This window comes from Dromaius novaehollandiae, chromosome 1 (genome assembly GCF_036370855.1).
Source record: "Dromaius novaehollandiae isolate bDroNov1 chromosome 1, bDroNov1.hap1, whole genome shotgun sequence".
NCBI lineage: Eukaryota > Metazoa > Chordata > Aves > Casuariiformes > Dromaiidae > Dromaius > Dromaius novaehollandiae.
In genome coordinates, this window is record NC_088098.1 from 107,479,810 (window position 1) to 107,498,872 (window position 19,063).

General features: G+C 37.5%; 1 protein-coding gene across 3 annotated transcripts in view; it reads left to right on the forward strand.

Moving 5' to 3' along the window:
• ROBO1 (roundabout guidance receptor 1) overlaps positions 1–19,063 on the forward strand; it is a 739,670-nt gene that overhangs the window by 335,996 nt on the left and 384,611 nt on the right. For all 3 annotated transcript variants that reach the window (XM_064523274.1, XM_026107996.2, XM_064523237.1), the window contains exon 3: positions 15,861–15,944. In XM_064523274.1, coding sequence (XP_064379344.1) covers positions 15,861–15,944 — 84 coding nt within the window. The remainder of the gene's footprint in view (positions 1–15,860; positions 15,945–19,063) is intronic.

Here is a 19,063-nt window from a genome sequence, read left to right on the forward strand (position 1 = left end):
TTACAGAAACATTTTTGATACTGTACTTTGTATTAATAACAAAGCCATTAATACACATTTCAAGTTGATATGGACATTTATATTTTATAATTTAAGGGTCTTTTATTCCTGTTTTGTAAACTGGATAAAGAAAGGCTCATGGGGAAAATCCACAAAGGTGTCTGGCATCTTAATACACATCTGGATTTGAGTACTATTGATTTGATTGTGGTCACCCAGAAAGAAAGTGACATATTAAGATAGTTGATTTCAAAAGTCATCTATTGAGACAGTTTCCAGGTTAGCAATCTTTCTTTCAAAATGTCTGTCTGTCCTTAAGACTTCCTTTCTTTTCATGTCTTGATTCCAAGAGCCAAAGTGTTCTGTAAAATAACTTTTCCTTTGTTTTCCTCCCAAAGCAATCAGTCACAAACTGTTTCCTTTATACAAAATGAACCTTTGTCAGCATGACCTTAGTTTTTGCAGCACACGCAGAACTTTGCCTCAGCAATCAATTTTCTTCCACATGCTTACTTAAAAATGGCAATGGGACTTAAATTTTTGCTTTGTGGGAAGATGGATTGAGAGGAAGAAAGAAAGAAAGAAAAATAGAAGATAGAAGAAGATAGCAAGCAAAGTCTGTTTTTTATGCTTGATTTCATATTAGCCATCCAAACATGAACCCAGATTCTGTAGGATTGAATATAACATCATTTAAATGCATTTGCAAAAAAAAAAAAAAAAAAAAAAAAAAGACATTAAATATAAGTCTTGTTCAGAATATTACAGAATAACTATTACATCATTCAAATATATTTGGTGGGAGCAACAAATGTATTTCGTACTTATTAATTCTTTCCAAAGACAGAGAAATGCTCTTTTGTGAGTTAATCAATTCATTATTTATTGGTCAAGTAATGTTCATGAAGGCAAGAGGTGATGTAAAGCTTCTGTCCCCACTTGGAGCAGAGGCACTTACCTTGTCCCCAGGGCCAGTTAGGCTTAAATATTGAAACTAGTCAACCTTGTGCTATCAGACAGCAGATTAAGCTCTAAAACCCAGAGATCAGCAGTGTAGCGGAACATCACTGATGCACTCCTCTCCCTAATGATGGTCCTTATATCAGTTCTCATATTACAGGCTTTTATTGTGGAGCTGGAAGTCTTGATCCTGAAAGTCTGAACAGAATAACTTTCTTCAAAGAAAAAAATGTAATCACAATGGTATTTCAGATCTTCGTCTTTAAAATGGAAATGCTAATAGTACCTCCTTGGCTCACGAGGCTTTGGGGAAAATGTATTAGTGTGTGTTTGCAGAACATTCAGCAGCAGGTTCAGCAAGTTTCTTGGTTTTGAAGAAGTCTAATTCCTAATTAGTGTTTGGAGTCTATGTACCTCAGGCACTTTCAGTTCTATAGAACTTCAATTTCTATAGGGCCAAGTCCCTTAGTGGAATGAATCTACCTTTAGAGCAGGGTTTGGAATACAAATGAACAATAAGGAGAAATTAAATACTTGGTTGCTTATCAGTTGAGCATCATCTGCTCTATGCACTGGAAGAATAATTTGATCAGGTCATGGAATTAATGACTGAAATATGCTTGAGGACTCCCTATTAAGATCACTTGTGGATCTTCAGTTCTACAATTTCCAAAGTTTCAAAACTCTTTAAGAGTCTTCTTATTTATAAGGATTTGTGTTGTTTTGAGGGTGAGGGTTGTGCTATAACTGCCTTTTGTCATGATGCTGTTCGCTAAAATAACTGGCCAAAGTGTTTGTTGAAGGAATATGTACCTGGTTGCATTAACTTGATTAGGATTCAGCCAACACTTTGTACTGTGTTTTCAGTGTTCGTTCATTGTTGGTTTCTTTCTATTCTCAGTTCATGCCTGCAGAGCATGACGATGGGGAAATCAGACTTTAAAGTATCGTTTCTCATCTCCTCAAAGCCAGTTCTGACGATATTGGAGGGATGAAAGTGAAATTGTGGGGTTTTCCTCCCCTCAAGATGCCCTTTTTTTTTTCTATGCGCAAGCGCACACACGCACGCATTATAATTTTATCTCTGCCCTTGCAGCAGCAGCTGTAACTCTTCCCAGTACTGGCCACGGCAGAGCTCTCCCCCGAGGCACTGGTACATTGCTCTGACCTCTGCCGGGCTCTCGGCCCCAGCTGCAGGAGTCAGGGGGCTGCTTTCAAGCCCAATTTTTCCCTATGGTCGAACACTACAGGGGACACCAGCCAGATTTTACTGAGTATTCTTGTAATGGGATCTGGTTCTTTTTTCCTCAGATATCTGTTTTCATTTTATCTGGTAATAAAAATACAAAAGAAATCAACTGTTTCCTTAAAAGGAGCCACATACCAAAGCAAATGCGCTCTCTCTCACTCTTGCTCTCTCACTTCTTTTTCCTTTCTCCAAAGAGCCTAAAGAAATCATAGTTTGTCTATCACCTCGCAGCTTCCCTTATATATGCTGACCTTTCTGCATCTAAAGGAAGCTTGTGTGAACACAGTTTTCACAAAAATGCATCTTCAGCTTTGTTTTATTTTTATAAACCAGATAGCTTCCTTTCAAAAAAATGCCAGGAGAAAAAGTTTGTTCTTGAGAAAGGGGGTTATAAATGAAGAGAATCCCTAAAAAGAGCCTTGCCAAGATTAAACTGTCTAAACCTGTGAATAATAAAATAGTAACTAATTGAATTGATCTAAGAATCAAGGATGGATCATCAGTTCTGCTGTTTAGTTGAAAAACCAAAACCAATTACACAAGAAAGGTAAAATAATAGTTACATTTTATAGAAAGGAAGTCAAAGAAAAGACTTGCACTGCTGCCCCTATTTTTAAAATACCTATTGTGTTGATAGTTTAGTTTTAGATACTTTATGGTTCCTTTGTAATCATATACTACTCCACTTGCTCTACACCTTTCTTCACAGATTGAAGCCAATTGTGCAAAGTGCAGAGCATTCTTTCTCCCTATGGAAGAAAGATCGTTTTCATTTCTCTCATTGACCAACCTTTTCTCTAAAACAGACAGACATTAGGTTTGGAGTCATATATTCTGCTCTCTGCAATTCAGTGAGAGTAAAAAGCCAAACACCACAGGGTTCCTGTGAAATCAGATATGCATAGAAATTTTTATTTCTATCTTTTCCCTCTTCTCATAGTCAGATAGTGGTAGGATGGAGTAGCCATAGTGTCAGATATCTATTTCATCATTATTCTCTGAATAATCCAAGGTTCCCAAGCAGTTCAGTACTGTTGTATGTAGAGTAAAAGTAATAGATATACTTAACATGGATGAGATCCTCAGATTGTATAATTCTGTTGAAGTCTATTTCAGTTACTATCAATGCAGTAGTTCTAGGAATTATCTAGTCCATATTGTATGGTATTTCCTACTGTAATTATACTAATATGCCCTGTGACTTCAGTTTGTCAAATCTACTGTATAATAATAATTTTAATTGAAACTTCAAATATTTATCATTGAAATATTTTATTCTGGAATTAATATCTTATGGTAACTTGCACCTTGGTTGAGTGAGGTATATAAAAATGAACACAAAAGAGAATCAATATAGTCATTAACTGACTCACCCACTGGATATGATAAATGAGGGGTCAGCTTAACTTCAAATAAATTTTGTTTGATAGTACACTGTCAGAAAAATCCCCATGTGCCCATAGCATTTTTCATCAAATGAAATTTCTTTCTTCTTGCTGTTTACCTGTTTTAATTATAAGGATCTTTGTAATTGTTCAAATTATGTTGGTCATTCAGATTTAGGAAATATGTAATTCCATAGCTGAAATTTTAAATAGTATTGATAAATTCAGCTGATTTGGGATGGGGGAGGGCTTGGAAGTGTTTTAGGTTAGTCTGATTTTCTGCAGAACATTATTTCTTTCATCACAAGGTCTGCATCTGTTGGATATCTTCCTCTAATATCTTCTGAACTCACTTGCTAATCTTACCAAAAAATCTTAAATAAAGACAGAATGAGTCTCAAAGCTTTGTCTGAACTCATGGACATGAGATGTAGTTACATTTTCTCCCCATATTAGGACAAGATCTAGCCACACACCAGCTTCTCTCCAGTCTTTTGGTTTTCTTGAGAAAGATACCCATGGCTGGAGGCTGAAAGGACCTCAAGGAAGGTTTTGTTTAGGACTTTGGTTTGGATGACTGGGAGACCAGAACCTTGAGACACACTTAGTCTGAATCAAGCCAAACATAATTTTTTCAAGTTGCATGAAAACTGATGAGAAAAGCTTAAATAGGAGCTTACTTAGCAGCTTTCTTAGGCATAAGTGTCAATCAACAGAAAACTAGTCAACTTTCAATCAGTGCTTATAGGAGAATTTTGTTCATCTCAATATTTTACCCAGTTTATCTTTTATCACAGAACATACCTTTATGTTTCCTTTATGTTGTATGTGATAGTGCATTCTTCTCTGAGACTAAAAACATTTTCAGAAATACAGCTGTTCACTATAGCCATTTAGCAAAATAAAAATCATAGAGAAAACATCTTGGTTTTTTTCAGTCTTCAGGATGATCACAAAAAATAGTTTTCAGTGACAACTGTTCCTGTTCTCACTGCTCAATCTCTGTAGCTGAGAAAGAAAAATCTAAAATGTCTAATAATTTTAGAAGTCTTTGCTGCAGTGCACTCGAAGCAGTCTTCATCTCAGCTATAACATCTTTCACTGTCTTGCTTCCTGCTTCAGCTGTATTCAGTTTTGAACAGTTACACACACTTACAGGCTATTTATCTCCAGTGTTATACATTCAAGATCATGTCATTATCTCCTCTGTCTCTCTCCAGTCATAGAAGAAGAACAACACAAGTTTCAGTAGAATTAGATAAACTGTAAAACTTGAGTAATGGGAATGATGTGGTAAACTCAGTGCTGTTTCTTTTGTTTTAAAGTTTAAATTTCCTCACCATTTTTGAGGCAAGTTCTTCTATGTGAGATATTAAATTTGGATAATAAAATAATACCAGTCTACTCTGTGTTATTTTAGTTTCTAACAAGTGTTGAATGTCAGATCAGTCTTTAGCTGGAATTGTTATTTGATCACGTGTTAGTCTATTTTTTTTTCATATTTAGCACCTTCTGAAGTTACAGAGTTTCTCCAGGAATTTTCTGTAGTCTGGCCTCCTAAAAGGAAAGATGGTTAATTGCCTGTAATATCCTAAAATACTTTCTTTCTTTCTTTCTTTCTTTAGATTCTTGTGCTTCTCTTTTGTTTTCTTAAATCTCCTTTTTTCATAATCTTTCATACCTATGCTCCTATCAAGTTCGATAAAATAAACTTGAAGTTTGTAGAACTCTTAAATGTTGTTCCATTTCAGTCTATTGTATGGCACTATAACTAACAGAGCTATACTAACAGAGATCATCTTGGACATATCTAGAAATATTTAATATCATAATATGATAAAATCCCAAACTAAGAAGCCTGTTAACTTTAGACACTGCACACAGTCTTTTAACTTTAGAAGTAGTGATGATGCATCACTGAACTGTGAGGTAGCAGTTGTTTGCAATTGATGGCTTAAGTGTAAAGGTCTGGCTCGACAGTTCCTTCCATATTTATTGGTGACTTCATCTTCTGATACAGTCTGCTGTACATTTTATTTATATTCTGTTCCATATATTTACTTTTAAAGGTAACTATTAAAGGTTCATTCCAATGAACTGAAGTTTTCAACTTGAGATCTAGTCTGATTATAGGTTGTCCAATGACTATGTAGTAAAAATGTTGTCAAATAGTGAGTTAGACTATTGACTAAACTGTTACACTTTTAGACCCAGTAGCCCATGCCCAGCACCAAGCAAGGGGACAGCAGATGACTGTGAGAGCTGCCAATCCCAATCCCTTCATTCCCACTACCATGCTGAAAAACCAGCCGGACCTTTCAGATAAACTTCCCAATGATACATAACATTATAAGAAACCTTTTTCTGTGTGCTGGTAGATAGAAAACAATATCTAAATAATACAGGGTTGAATTCTCGACCATTCAAAGCAGGAGGGGGAACCTGAGGGCATGAGAGCTCACGGGAGCTCAAAGACTGGTGGTGGCCACCTCAAACCTACCATTTAAGGCCACATGCTGTTAGCTGTAGCCTATGGGAAGACCCAGTTCTCAAACTGAAGCCAGGATGTCATCTTCTGTGCTGGAATGTCAGTACTGGATAGCAGTCATCCTACCCTGTAGGGATAAAGCATCTACTTCTGACTTTTATTCAGTTTGACACACTAAAATTTCGAGATGAACTGCTAGAGGCACTTGAGGGCCCCAACAATATGGAACCAATCACTCTAGAAACATACAATATGTATAATGTTGCTTCAGTAGTATTTTTTATTTCCTGTTCAAAGCAGGTGCATCAACACATTTAATGAAGTTAGGACAAACAAACAATTGGGGTTTACTAAAAAAATTTTTCTTGCTTTGAGCTAATATTCTTACTACCTATACAGCATTATACTTTAGTTCAGAGATATTAAAGCTGTGACATAGCTGGCAACAATATACTTTGGAAAATCTGTGCTTCCATTTTCAATTCAGTGCTGTGATGCTAAATGAGTCCTTTACTATTAGAAGCCTAATTTCCTGATCTCTAGCACCAGGGGTTTTCTGGTTGTGTGTTTTTATAGTAGTATAGCTGTAGTATAACTGTTCCCTGACATTTGCTCTTTAGATATTGTTCTCTATCCACCAACATGCAAAGTTTCTTATTAGGGGAAAATAATTGTTATATGTTATTGGCCAGTTTATCTGAAAGGTCCAGTTGATTTTTGTACACAGATACGTGATTTGGTATTTTTTTGGTACATCTTTATTATCTTGATACTCTTATCCATCAAAATTTTGATGCATCTGCTTTTGTTATTTACACTGGCATTGTTCTCATCATATTTGTGCAGTTTAAAACATGCTATTTTTCAGTGTTCATACTTTATTGCTTTGGGCTCTGTGCTTTCAGTTATAGCTCTAATTATTTCAGGAGTTCCCATGGATCTACTGAAGGTCCTATTTTGTTTCAAAATTACTGCCTCTAGCTAGTAATTCCCATGCTCAATGTACACAGTATTACAAATTGACAATATCTGGAGGTATCTGTAGATCCTTGTAAACCCCAAGTACCCCTTGCTGTGTTGTATGATTTCTTATCTGGTATTAATTTTGCAGAGCTGAATTCTGACAAGATAGAAGACTTATTGATTGTTATCCTCCTTGGGTATTTCATTTCATTGTAGTTCTATTTCGTCTGGAGTTTGAGTTCATAAACTTGGAGTAATTTTTGACCCCATGCTTTCTTTTGAGGCTCACATTAATCACACTGAGAGATGAGATTCCCAGCTGGAGGATGCTAAAGAACTATTACAAAATATTAAATTAACTTCCTACCATCTTATGAATCTTTCCCGGTTTAGACTCCGGATTTTTAAGTTAATTAGGACATACATGTATGTTTCATTATGACCTGGATAATAATTGCTAATTCTTTATTTGTGGCTCTTTCTCCCATTTCCCTGAAGTATTCAGAGCTGTGCTAACAGAACTCTGAATACAGTCAATGGGAGCATTTTGCTGCTTTAACAAGAAAGAATTTCAGCCTAATATCAAATTTTCCAGACAAATGCTTGCATGCTCAATCATTTGTTTTCTTAAGGATATGATTTTTACCAGTGAATAGGCAGTTCAGGTAAATAAAGAAAGGAGGAACACCTGTTGTATGGCTTCTCTCCTCTGCAGGGAATGAACTTAAAATTCCTTCCTTGTAGTTTACATTTTGTTGCACTGCATAAGAGCAGTAGCTCTTAGAAAGAGCTTTGCAGAAAGAACCCCTGTGATCTAATAACAAAAGACAAAAACTTCCTATAAGTGTTTACATCTAGTTTGTATGAGTAAAAGATCTTTTTTTATCTTTAGATTTAAAAAAGAAAAAAACTTGTGCTGTGAGAATTATTTGCTACCTACAAGTAATTCACTCTCTTGGAAGGTTAATAGGAAAGGGAGTACTGGACAGACTCAATATACTACTACTTTGCGTGGATACATCCTTGTGATCTGATGACACATGCAGCTTGCTAAAAATTTACTCTTGCAGAACTGTGCTGCTTGATATAGTATGTTTTTCAACTCAAAGTCTTTTTTACAAAGTCAGTGTGAATATTTCTTTGCATTGTAATTTGCCTTCTAGTTTGAAATGTTCCCTTCAAAATCCTCACTGTATGCTCCTTATTAAGTTACTTTTCTTTCAGGCTGTGGTTGGGCCACAGAGGTTCTAATTGTAAGCTATGACAGGGTTAAGACTTCTTTTTCTAATCGTCAAATCGTCCTGTTAAGATATAGCATTTTCAGGTCTCTACTTCGTGCAAAACAGAGACTAAAATGGAACAGGAGTGGCTTTAAATGAAAGAGTCAGAGGACCTTCCTGGCTTGTCATACCTGCTGGCTTCTGTGTCGAAGCCCAGGGGCTGGAACTGCATAAGCCAAAAAGGAAGGGAAAGCATAGAAAAGCAACAGCAGGATGCATTTCCTATGAGAAATCCATATGCTACAGGTATAATTGCTTTGTGGCAGAGGTCACTATTGCGAGGTAGAGAACATGTGTCAGCACTGAAGCCAGAGGTAATAGCACCATGGCTCAAAATAGTCTCCTGTTAAAACTAAATAAAAAAAAGAAAAGCTTATATATCTATTTATCTTATATATCCAGCTTATATACTGGATTTAATAGGCTTACCTAGCATGCCAAAGTATTCTCTTTCAGGACAGTGTATTAGTGTATGTCCATTCTTTCTAAAAACAAGCACTGGCCTACACTGATTTAACATTATTTTTCATGCTGATTTCTGCAGCTAGCCTAGTATAATATAGATGACATGGACTTGTTTCAGATATATATTTGACAACTCAGATGATGACTTTGGATATACAAAAAACAAGGACATGAGAAAGGACTTTCTCAGCTCTTAAACTGTATGCATCTCATTCAATATTCATTTTTACAGTAATTTTATTTTCAAATCATGTGCTTGCAAGGCAGTTGGAGTGTTGAATTAGTTCCTGTATTTTCATTGTTTGTCTGTGATTAACAAGGGAAATTCATAAGCTTTCCTAAGTATATCACTCAGCTGAATAAAACAAGAGGTAATTAAGCATTGTGGCTTTCTTGGTGGTTTAATTCCAGTTCGCCTGCTTTGCAATCTTGAATTAAACAGAAAATGAACCCAGTCCCATGCTCCAGTTTTGGGGGTACCTGCTCATAAAGCAGCTGCAAAATTCAGCCTTGAAACAACCTTGCATGACTAAAGTAGTAGAAGAAGCAGATCTATGGGTTAATGACCAGAGGACTGGGCATAGTCTCACTGAAGTCCACTATACTGCTTAGGCAAATATTGCAAGGAAAAGCCCAGTGAGTGACTGGAATTGGAGGACAGTCTAGGAAGCCTGTATTACCTGTTCCTCAACTGTACATGGTGCTAGTTGGTATTACTTAAATGTCTTGATAGTGGTTCCCACCATCAACAGAACTCATGGGAAGAACATATAGGTTCACTTGGAAGAAAGCAAAATATGGGGGCCTACACTAAGGTCAAATTGAGAGCTTGCGATAAAAAGAAAACACAAAACATTGATGTTAAAACAAGTTACTTTAAGAAATCCCAGAGCAATTAACTCTTATGTGTACACCATATTAAGCGTAGTCAAGATGACTGGTGAACACTTCAAAATACATTGTTTATTTCAGTATCTTCTGGAAAACGCTTGCTTGTTGCCTTAGAGAAGAAAATTCTGTTATAAATCTGGTAGTCCCTCCTAAGCACATGGCTGCTTGTCCTAATTAATCATCGTGCCTTATAGAGGCTAGTGATGGGCCTCTATCTACCCATGCAATGAAAGCAGCTGGGGCCACCACCTGTTAACTCACTTCAGGCCCCACTTAATTAGCTTCAATGGCTGTTACCTTTGCTTTTGGTTGCAAGGGAAAGCAATGGTAGCAGATGCAGAGCATAAGAGATGCAAGAGTGCCAGAGGAGTGTGCAGAATAGCTAAGAGAAGTCAAGGGGTGGGGATGTTCAGAGGAGACAAGTGATGCAGGATTTACTTTTTTTTTTAACAAAACATAATTATGCTACTCCACAGAATATATTTGCTGGGTCTGTGTTGATGTTGCTAACACCTAGGTTTACTGTCTATTTCCACCATTTAAAAAAAATGCAAAAAAATAGTTTACTGGCAGCATGCTTTTGAATACTAGACATCCTCATTTACTCTTCACTGAATTAAAGGCTGATATTGAATGAATCCTGAAAGTGAAGGTGTTTAAATAGCATCCTGAGCTTTTGTCAGGATTTCAGTCATATACAGAGTTCTTTGAAGACCATCTGTAAAAGGTACTTGGTCGGTTAGATAAGCTCTGTTGTGCCTTGTTTTAGAAGAATCTCCTCCTAAGCTTTTTACACCACTGAGTAAATCTGTTCTTGCCAGAAAATTGTCTCTTGTGCGTACCGAATAACATTTTTGTGCCTGTTTATATGCACAAGTGTACATTTTATTTTTAGAAATATATATTGAGCTGGCTACCTTTGTAATAGCTGTTAACAAAATGCATCCTTACAGATCTTTTTGTAATTCACTTGTGCCAAATCCTCAGATTAGTGCTATTATGCGAGAACAAATTGTTACTTTTCTCCCTTAGTTTAAACCTTTCTTAACTTTTAAGATCAGTCAGCTCAGCCAGCTGAGCAGTGCAAACTTTTAATGAAGAACTTTTTAATTACCTGTGGAGATCCTCAGCTGGTGTAAATGGTCAAATCTCCATAATGCTATCCAATTTAAAGAAGATCTGGCTGAATGTGAATATGTTTCTGGAAAGCTGTCATATTAAGTCTTATTAAAAATAATAGAATATTTTCCTTCAGCTAATATGAAACATTAATCTAGACAATATCCTTACTATCCTATTGAATCAACCATGTGCAACACAATTTCTGAAATAGATCTGTGAGCATTTATGAAGCTGTGACAGTCTAAGGATGGCCTAATTATTCCCAACTCTGCACATAGCTTGAAGCTTTTCCCCTTCTGGTCCAGATCCAAAGAAAAGGTCTGCATGCTTGGAAGATTGTCTGTGTTTTTCTAAATAATAATGATCTTATGTAGTACATCTGTGTAGAAAAGTTAGTTCCCATCGATTTTTGATAATGTGTTTCAACTTAAACAATAGTTCTTGCTTAGATACTGTCTTTGCTTGACTATGCTCTGATAGCATAAAATGTCTCATCAGTATAAGTAATGAAATGATGGAATAGAATTCTATCAAATGACCCTTAAAGACATATGATAGTGTATTTCTGCTATAACTCCAGTGAAAACCTAGAATAAATCAAAATACTCCAGATAACAGTGGCATTGCAGAGACCTGACCCTGATACCTTGTGTCTTCTTGGGTAGTATCTATAATGAATACAGGACAATATTGACTGCTCTTTTAACAGTTGAGTCTGGGTTTTTGGTGAACTTTTTCTTTGGTAACACAGCCTTAACGCTGTACATCAGGAAAAAAACAGGCTACTAATTTACTTACTCATTCTAGCCTGTGGTTTGATGTGGTCAAAGTTGTTTTGTTTTTGTGATGTCTCTTCCTGAATTCCTCTAGATCCCTAGAAAGGAATCAATGGGTATTGATCCAATTTGTAGAACACAATTCTAATATTGATAGTAGTTTATATTCATTTGCTCCGCCTAATCTTTTATTAATGGTCATCTTCAAAATGCTGTTCATGCTGTTTTCTACAAACTTTGTACCCCCAAGCTGACGATGATAATGGAATTTTTATTAAAAAAATAGGTACTTCAAAGAAATAATGAAGCTATATATTTTGGAATTAAATAAAGCAACAGTTATTATTTTTACAGCCAGACATTTTTCAGTGGATGACTTTCATTTCTGATAAACTATGATCGCTGTTAAATATCAGATACATGAGGTTCCTACAGTAGTAAGAAGTTGTACATATTTAGGTCTTTTTAGTTTTTATTTATGTCCTCCAGGAGGATGGGCTGGAGCATCAACACTGAATCATTTGGGGACTTTTAAGGATGCATCTTCAATAACATGTCATACAGGCATACTTCCCTGGTACAAAACAAGCAATAACTGATGGCACTTGTTAAAGTACATCAGGAATATCGATAGTGATCTCAATATGAATAACCGAGCCATAGCTAAAAGAGTGTTTAGTATAATTTTTGAGTATCGCACCAAGCATTTGAATGTAAGTAGTTATAAAATAAATGTGAATATTCAGTTCAGGATATTGTAGGAGCTGAGGTGGTGAGTAATGGTAATAGATATTTAGCATTTGTATCCTCTGATCATACACTAGGCCTCTTGAATCAGTTTGTTAGACAGCTCCATAATGTCTGAAACCAGACTGAGTGAAACTGTAGTCTTTGTGTTTGTATTAATTAAATGCAGTTCAGCTTCAATAAGCCAAGATTTTCTCCACAGCACCATGTGTTATTTATTTAGAGTTCCTGCAAAATAGGTATCATCATGAAAATAAGATTCATATTAAATGATAAGCATTTTTATTCCACAGTTCTCTAGTCATTATTTTTAGAAGGTCATATTTTAGAGATATGTAAATTAAAGCATAATAGAAGGTGTTCAATGGCTTTTGCTGCAGCCCAATAAAGTGGGGGAATTTACAGATTTCGGTGGAAACCAAAAAGGTAGACCACTCAGTGCCGGTAAACTTAGCCGCTCCTGTTAAGTGAAAGATATGATTTTTTTTTTTTTTTTTTTTTTTTTTTTATTAATGCAGTTAGGTGCTTTGTCTTACTTAAAAGCACAACTTTTCTGGAGGTGACTGATTTTGAGGGATGGCTCTCTTGGTCTGTTCTCTGAATCCTCTACCACTTTATGTTATTGTGAATTAGATGTTCATTAAGAAAGCTTGAGAGTGCCCTATTATAGTGTTTATGGCACTTCTCTGAGGGATGAGCCACTGAGTTCAGGCAATGCTTAGACTCAGGCAAGCAGTAAATTTTTCATATATCAGATGAATTGTTCTAGGTTATATAATTAATTTCTTTAATTTTGGTGTGTGGCAACTGGTTCAAAAAGTGTAACAATCTAAAATTATTCATCATTTTTAGCAAAACCAAATATAAAATTGCCTGATCCTGGAGTAAGAAAGTAGTAAGAAATGCATTGCATCTTAGCATTTAGGCCCTTTGCCACACATTCGACATAATGCCCTAGCAGCAGTCTGATGGTGAAATGTGCCATTCAAGTCAATAGTACTTACTGTTCTTAAGTTTTATCAGGGACTCTCAGAAAGACAGAGCTTGATCTTGTGACGCAGCTGAAATTAAGCCCAGTGCAGAGGGCCAAAGCCCAAAAGGTAGGACTTGAGCACAGAACTACCCTTCTGTGAAACGGGTAAAATTTAACCGTAATGAGAACTAAACTTCATTGATTGTCACTAATGAAAGTAACTTCCAAATGAAGATCAGCCATAATTCCACAATTTTATTTGAATGTCCTCTTTATGGCCAGTCAAAAACTAGCATTCCTCAGCATGAGAGTGAATGATGTGTGTGTGCTTTTGGATTGTAAATAGGAACAAACAAAAGCTTTAAAAACCAAAGTAAGCATCAGCATTGGTGGTTTTGTGTGAGATGTCTGCTATTAGGAGGGTTGGCCTATGGCTGAGAAAGCCATATCCCAGGGAGTATCTTCGGTAAAAAAGATCAATCCATTACATTATTATATTTTGCACGTATTTTACCAGCTCATGGATCACTCGAGTAGCTTTCCCTGCATCTTCCTTGTTCTTAATCATTTTTGAGCATAGTGTGTGAGTAAGTCTCCTAAAAGGCAATTAATCTTTCAAAACGATGATCAGCAGGTTCATTGTTTGAAATCTAAGTCTGCACTTTTTTTTAGTTGGTCATAAGCATTTGCCCAAAAGAAAGTAGGCAGAGGCTGTGCCCCTGAATTTAATGAAAAGTCCCGTCCTTCTGTCCTTTACTGCTGTAATTTAAAACTCTGATCCAGTCAACCCTTGAATGCAAATAAATGAACAATCTGGAGAAGCCAAATGTGGAGCCACTCGTGCTACAGCCACTTCCAGAGCAGGTTTTCAAGATGTACGCGGAACTGGCCACGAGTGAGCCAGCAAAGATGAATGGACCAACAAACGAACATACTTCACTTTTTTCATCTGCCAGGAACAGTATCTTGGGGGTGGGGGGAGGGGGAGGTGTTTTGTTTTTAATTTGAACAACAACTCTAAAAGGGGTGCGATCAGTTCCTTTAATTGATTTTTTTTTCTTTTTAAGAAATACTTTTTCTAGTGAGTCTGCTTGTCTAGATTGGTCTTGAGGGTTATTTCTTTTGTTAATATAATTCCTTAAAGAGGTATGAATTTGTGAGGATGCTGTCTGTCTATGATCAGTTTTAGAGAAATGGAGGCAATTAATGTTTGATATCATATTTGAAAAAAATAGATTGACTGAGGTAGTAAAATTAAGCATCCAGAAAAAATCCACTAATGTGTTTTATAATTTAATTTCATTCATAGTTATTTGAGGAGTTTTGTGAAACTTCAGAACGATTTTAGTACCATGTGCATTTTATTAAAAAGAAACAATTGTTTTCAGTCATTATGGAAGTGAGTAAAAACGACCTTTCCTAGTCACGGTCTTTAAAATAATTAAAGATGACCTGATAGCTGTCAAGGAGTATTCTTAGTCAGAAAAAAGGTATGAGCAGCCAGAAATACCTATTGTCGTGTTATTGATATTGATATTCTTGCAAGCAGATTTGCTCCTTGCCATTTTTTCAAACAAAATATGGATGTTTTCTTTTAGCTATTATCCGTTTGCCACCACGTTATCAAGAGTAAATGAAAAACAGAATTTAAGTTTAATTTGCAGTTTTACATTAAGCCATGCAGATGAGGGTAAGAAGTTATCTCACGATATCAGCAACAAATGCCTCTGGGCTGTGCCGTTTTGTTTTCAGAGCCACTGGGATTTTTGTTTTATTTTTTTGCATTGCAATATTTGGTTCGTTATGACAAGTCATCTTCACGGTGCTTTGTGGTGTTGTGATGAGCAATCTGTCTTGTAGCCTTACAACACGTGTTCGTCTGTGTTTAGCTGACCAGCTGCCTTCCCCCCGCCCTTTATTTCTTTTAACGTGATATTAAAATTGCGTGTTTCTTTGCAAGCACCTCTCTGCTCATCTTGTTGCGGATGGTGCTAAACTGTTGCCTTTTGGCAGTGGGGTTCTCCCCTCTCTCCTGCCCTCTTCCAGCAGAGATGGGGCAGCCCCCCCTCGCACGGCCCCCTCCTCCGCGCCACAAAGAGGTGAAGTCCCCCGAGTCCGTAATTGCCGGGAGATGAAGCGATGATGGGGAGTGATCACAGTCAATAGCTTTGATTAACAATAAGGTGGAAAATTAGCAATGCTAGCATTCAGCTCCCCTGCCCACCCGGCCCCATATGCTCGCAGCAGCCTGTGCAGGCTGCTCGGCAGGGTGGCCCCGCTCGCCGCCGCCGGCTGCCAAGTGACAGCGAAGGCGCCGGGGCAGAGTTGGGGTGGATGCACGGAGCCGCTGGGCAGCGCGTAGGGACCCCGGGCAATGCTCCCGGCGGCCTCTCGCCGGGGGCCGGCACGCAGGCGGGGGAAGGACAAAGCGTGCCGTGCGCTGGCACTGTGGCTCTTGCTGTTGTACGTGGATTTAATTGTGTCTCGACATGTTTTGATCGCAATGGCAACTGCTGTTACTCCTGTGACCCCATCAGCAACTCTGGTGTTGTTTCCGACAGACTCCGACGACGTAGAGAGGGGGAACGACAGCGGGACGCCACTCCCCACCTCTGATAATGGTGACAATTCACTGGGCTACACAGGTAGAGTGCCTCTTTCCAAAATATTCCTGGCTGTGTACTGCTGACACTTTCCACCCACATCTGCCATTACCACCTGTACACAATTTCTTAACCATCTCTGCTAGCTGGCTGTCTTCACCACTACCCTAGAATGTCAACATTGTTAGTAGAGTTTGGAAATATTGTTGTGCTTTTTAACTAACTGCAACGGCTCTCTTTATTTGTGTGTTTCAGTACTTTTCAGTTATTTAAATGCTTGAATTCCTTTTCTATTGTTAAAGCAATGCATATATTATTTTCCTTCAAACTATGTCTACTACTGCATGAGGCAATACATCATCTCAGAGCAACCTTCCCGCAGACCGAAGGCAGGGATTTTCCCATGTGCTCGTTTCAGGGGTTTTGGCTGCTGTTGTAACCAGAGCCAAAATATATCACAGTGGAAAAAAAAAATCCGAATGAAACTAAGATGTGATTGGAGAAGAATCTGTTTCACTGACCTCTGTTTTGCATGAATTAGAGAAATGCATCTCTAGGCTAAGTAAGAACAGCCACAGATAAGCAGCATCATTCAGTGTGTTGCAGCAGTGATCGCTGGAGGACCCAGTCCTGCAACTCTTACACACACTGAAATGCTACCCGACTCCCAGAAACACACCACCAACCAGCTGCAGCAGCCCTGCATCTAGAGTTTTCTTGAAATACTCCTGGGCCAGAACAGTGGTAGAGTCCAGACTAACTGACTAGTCTATTACCTAAATAACTTTTAGGTTGGGAAACTAAGCATTAACTCTTCTGCTGGTAGCAACTTTTGGAAAGGGAAAGAAGGGAATGAAAATGTGAGGGTGCGTTACATATTTAACTGGAAGATTTTCTCTTAACTATTTTAGCAGTGGATTGCTAGTGCTACTACTAGTCACACTGTACAATTTCCATATAGTTAAGTTATTAACTAAAGAATCTGAATCAGGTATTCGTAAATAAGACAGTCTTGCAGGATACAAGAAGAGAATGGGTAGAGATGAGAGAGAGAGTAATTTCTTATCCATTCATAAAATTTCCGGTCTGTTATACACCACTTACCATGATTACAGCTTTCATCACCTACCCCTCACAATCATCTCTGCATGTGGTTTCAAGCCTTGACACGTAATACTAGCTTTAAGAGTAATCGTATAAAATCGTATTTTTTCCAGTTTAAAATACTTTTTTTAAAAAAAGATTAAAAAAGTAAAGCAATACAAACAATCACAAATTTTCCCTCAGTCAGGAAAATAGATGCCTCTTTAGAAAATATAGCATGAACCCTGGTGCATGTAGAGTATTAGGAATTTTATACATTCTGAATATTCCTATTATTTTTTTCTTCTAAATTTACCCCCTCTCACTGAATACAAAACATCTGTCCTCACTGACACAGATGGGGTCGTCATAGTCAAAAACTGAAACTAATATAGCTTAAATAATGCTTTTTTAACTGACTATGAGTTAGATTTTTTTTCTTTCAGGAGACAGGACCCGGGAATTGTAATTGTAATTGTAATTGTAATTCCCGGGTCCTGTGTTTAAACAGCCAGTAACTTATCTGAGACCATGAGTCAGTGTCTAAATGAAGTCTGTCAGTTTTCTCTAGAGGGGAACATGTAGTTACATTCCAGCCTCCTCGTCTCCCTCCCTGGCCTGGAGGAGAGATGACCCCTTGCCAAGACGGGAGAGACGTGTTGGGAGACGTGGGCCTAAGTATGCCCATGCGTGCTCTAACTACGAGACTAGAAGGAGTAAGATTTAAAGGGAAGATACCATCATCTTTTCTTAGTTTCTCGGAGGGGGTTGAGGCTTTCCGGGTCCTTCAATGTGTGTCCTCCCATCCCAAGAGAGCAGGTCCAGGACATGGGGCGAGGGCTGCGTGCAGGGCTAATCGTCTGGTCCCACCACGCAGGACAGTATTTAAGACATTTAGGGCAGTGCTTAAGACTCTGTACCTACCCTCCAAGCACACAGACATGAGACAATTTCCTGTGGAGAGCTCTGACGCTGCTGCCTGCTTTTGTAGGAAGCCTTTGCAGGTGCTAGCACCCACAGTGGGGTTCAATGCAGGAGCACAGGCTTCTGGGGTGACCTGCAGGTATTCAGCTGGGCTCCAAGAGACTGAAGAGCGTCGGTCAAGAAGTCTGACAAAATCAAATCCTGGTCTGCTAGATCTCTGGAGTCTCAGGGTCTTAGCTGAGAAGCTGTGTTTTAATAGATATTTCCCAAGAAAACAAAGAATTCAGGATCAAGTTGAAAGCAGATACCAGTTGAACAAAAGTGAAAACTGAGAGGACAGTTAATTGTGTTTGGTTGGATTTTTTGTGCCTCTGTTTGAATGAGCAGTGGATGAAGGAATGACCAAGTTATTCATTTCTGAAGATTTAATGATTCAGTGATTTTCCTCCTCTGTGTCATAATAATCAGTAGCACTCTGTGTGTATACCTTGGTTTGTATGAAAAAAGCCCTGGAGTTATTGAAAGAGTCTATTAAAATTAGTCCAACATGTTTGTATAGCAATCAGTAAGGATTTATAGAATTAACATTAACTATAATACAATTTTATGAGTAAAGTCATATTTTCTCTAACTTATGGACCCAATCTATGTAGTAATACAGAATTCCCGATTTTACAGAAGTATTCTTAAATCATTTTTTGTTCTCTTTTACCTATAGAATATCATTCTCCAAAACAAAAACCATTCCAGAATCTTGTTTGTAGTGAAAACTCTCTGACTTGTTTCAAAAATCAGTCAGAGAAAATCCAGAATATTTAGATCCATTGGCAAAAAAGGCACCAGTTTGTTTTTTAATTCTGTTGCTGTTGTTTTAATTCTGAATGCACGCAAACCAAGCAGAAGCGAATGACTGTAATCCTACAGTAGGATATTATTTTTATACTCATATGGAAATGATTCCTTTATGGGACATATCTTCCTTTCAGTTCCATATAAGTTTAGCTGTGAGATAGACAGGCAAACCACTTGCTCATATGGGAAGTTCCAAGGTCAAGTAATCTCAAAGACATTTTTTCTACACATTTTTCTTTCCATATAGGTTTTTCAGAATCAGTATAAACAGCTGTTTCATATTTTTCTTAAGTAGATGTACA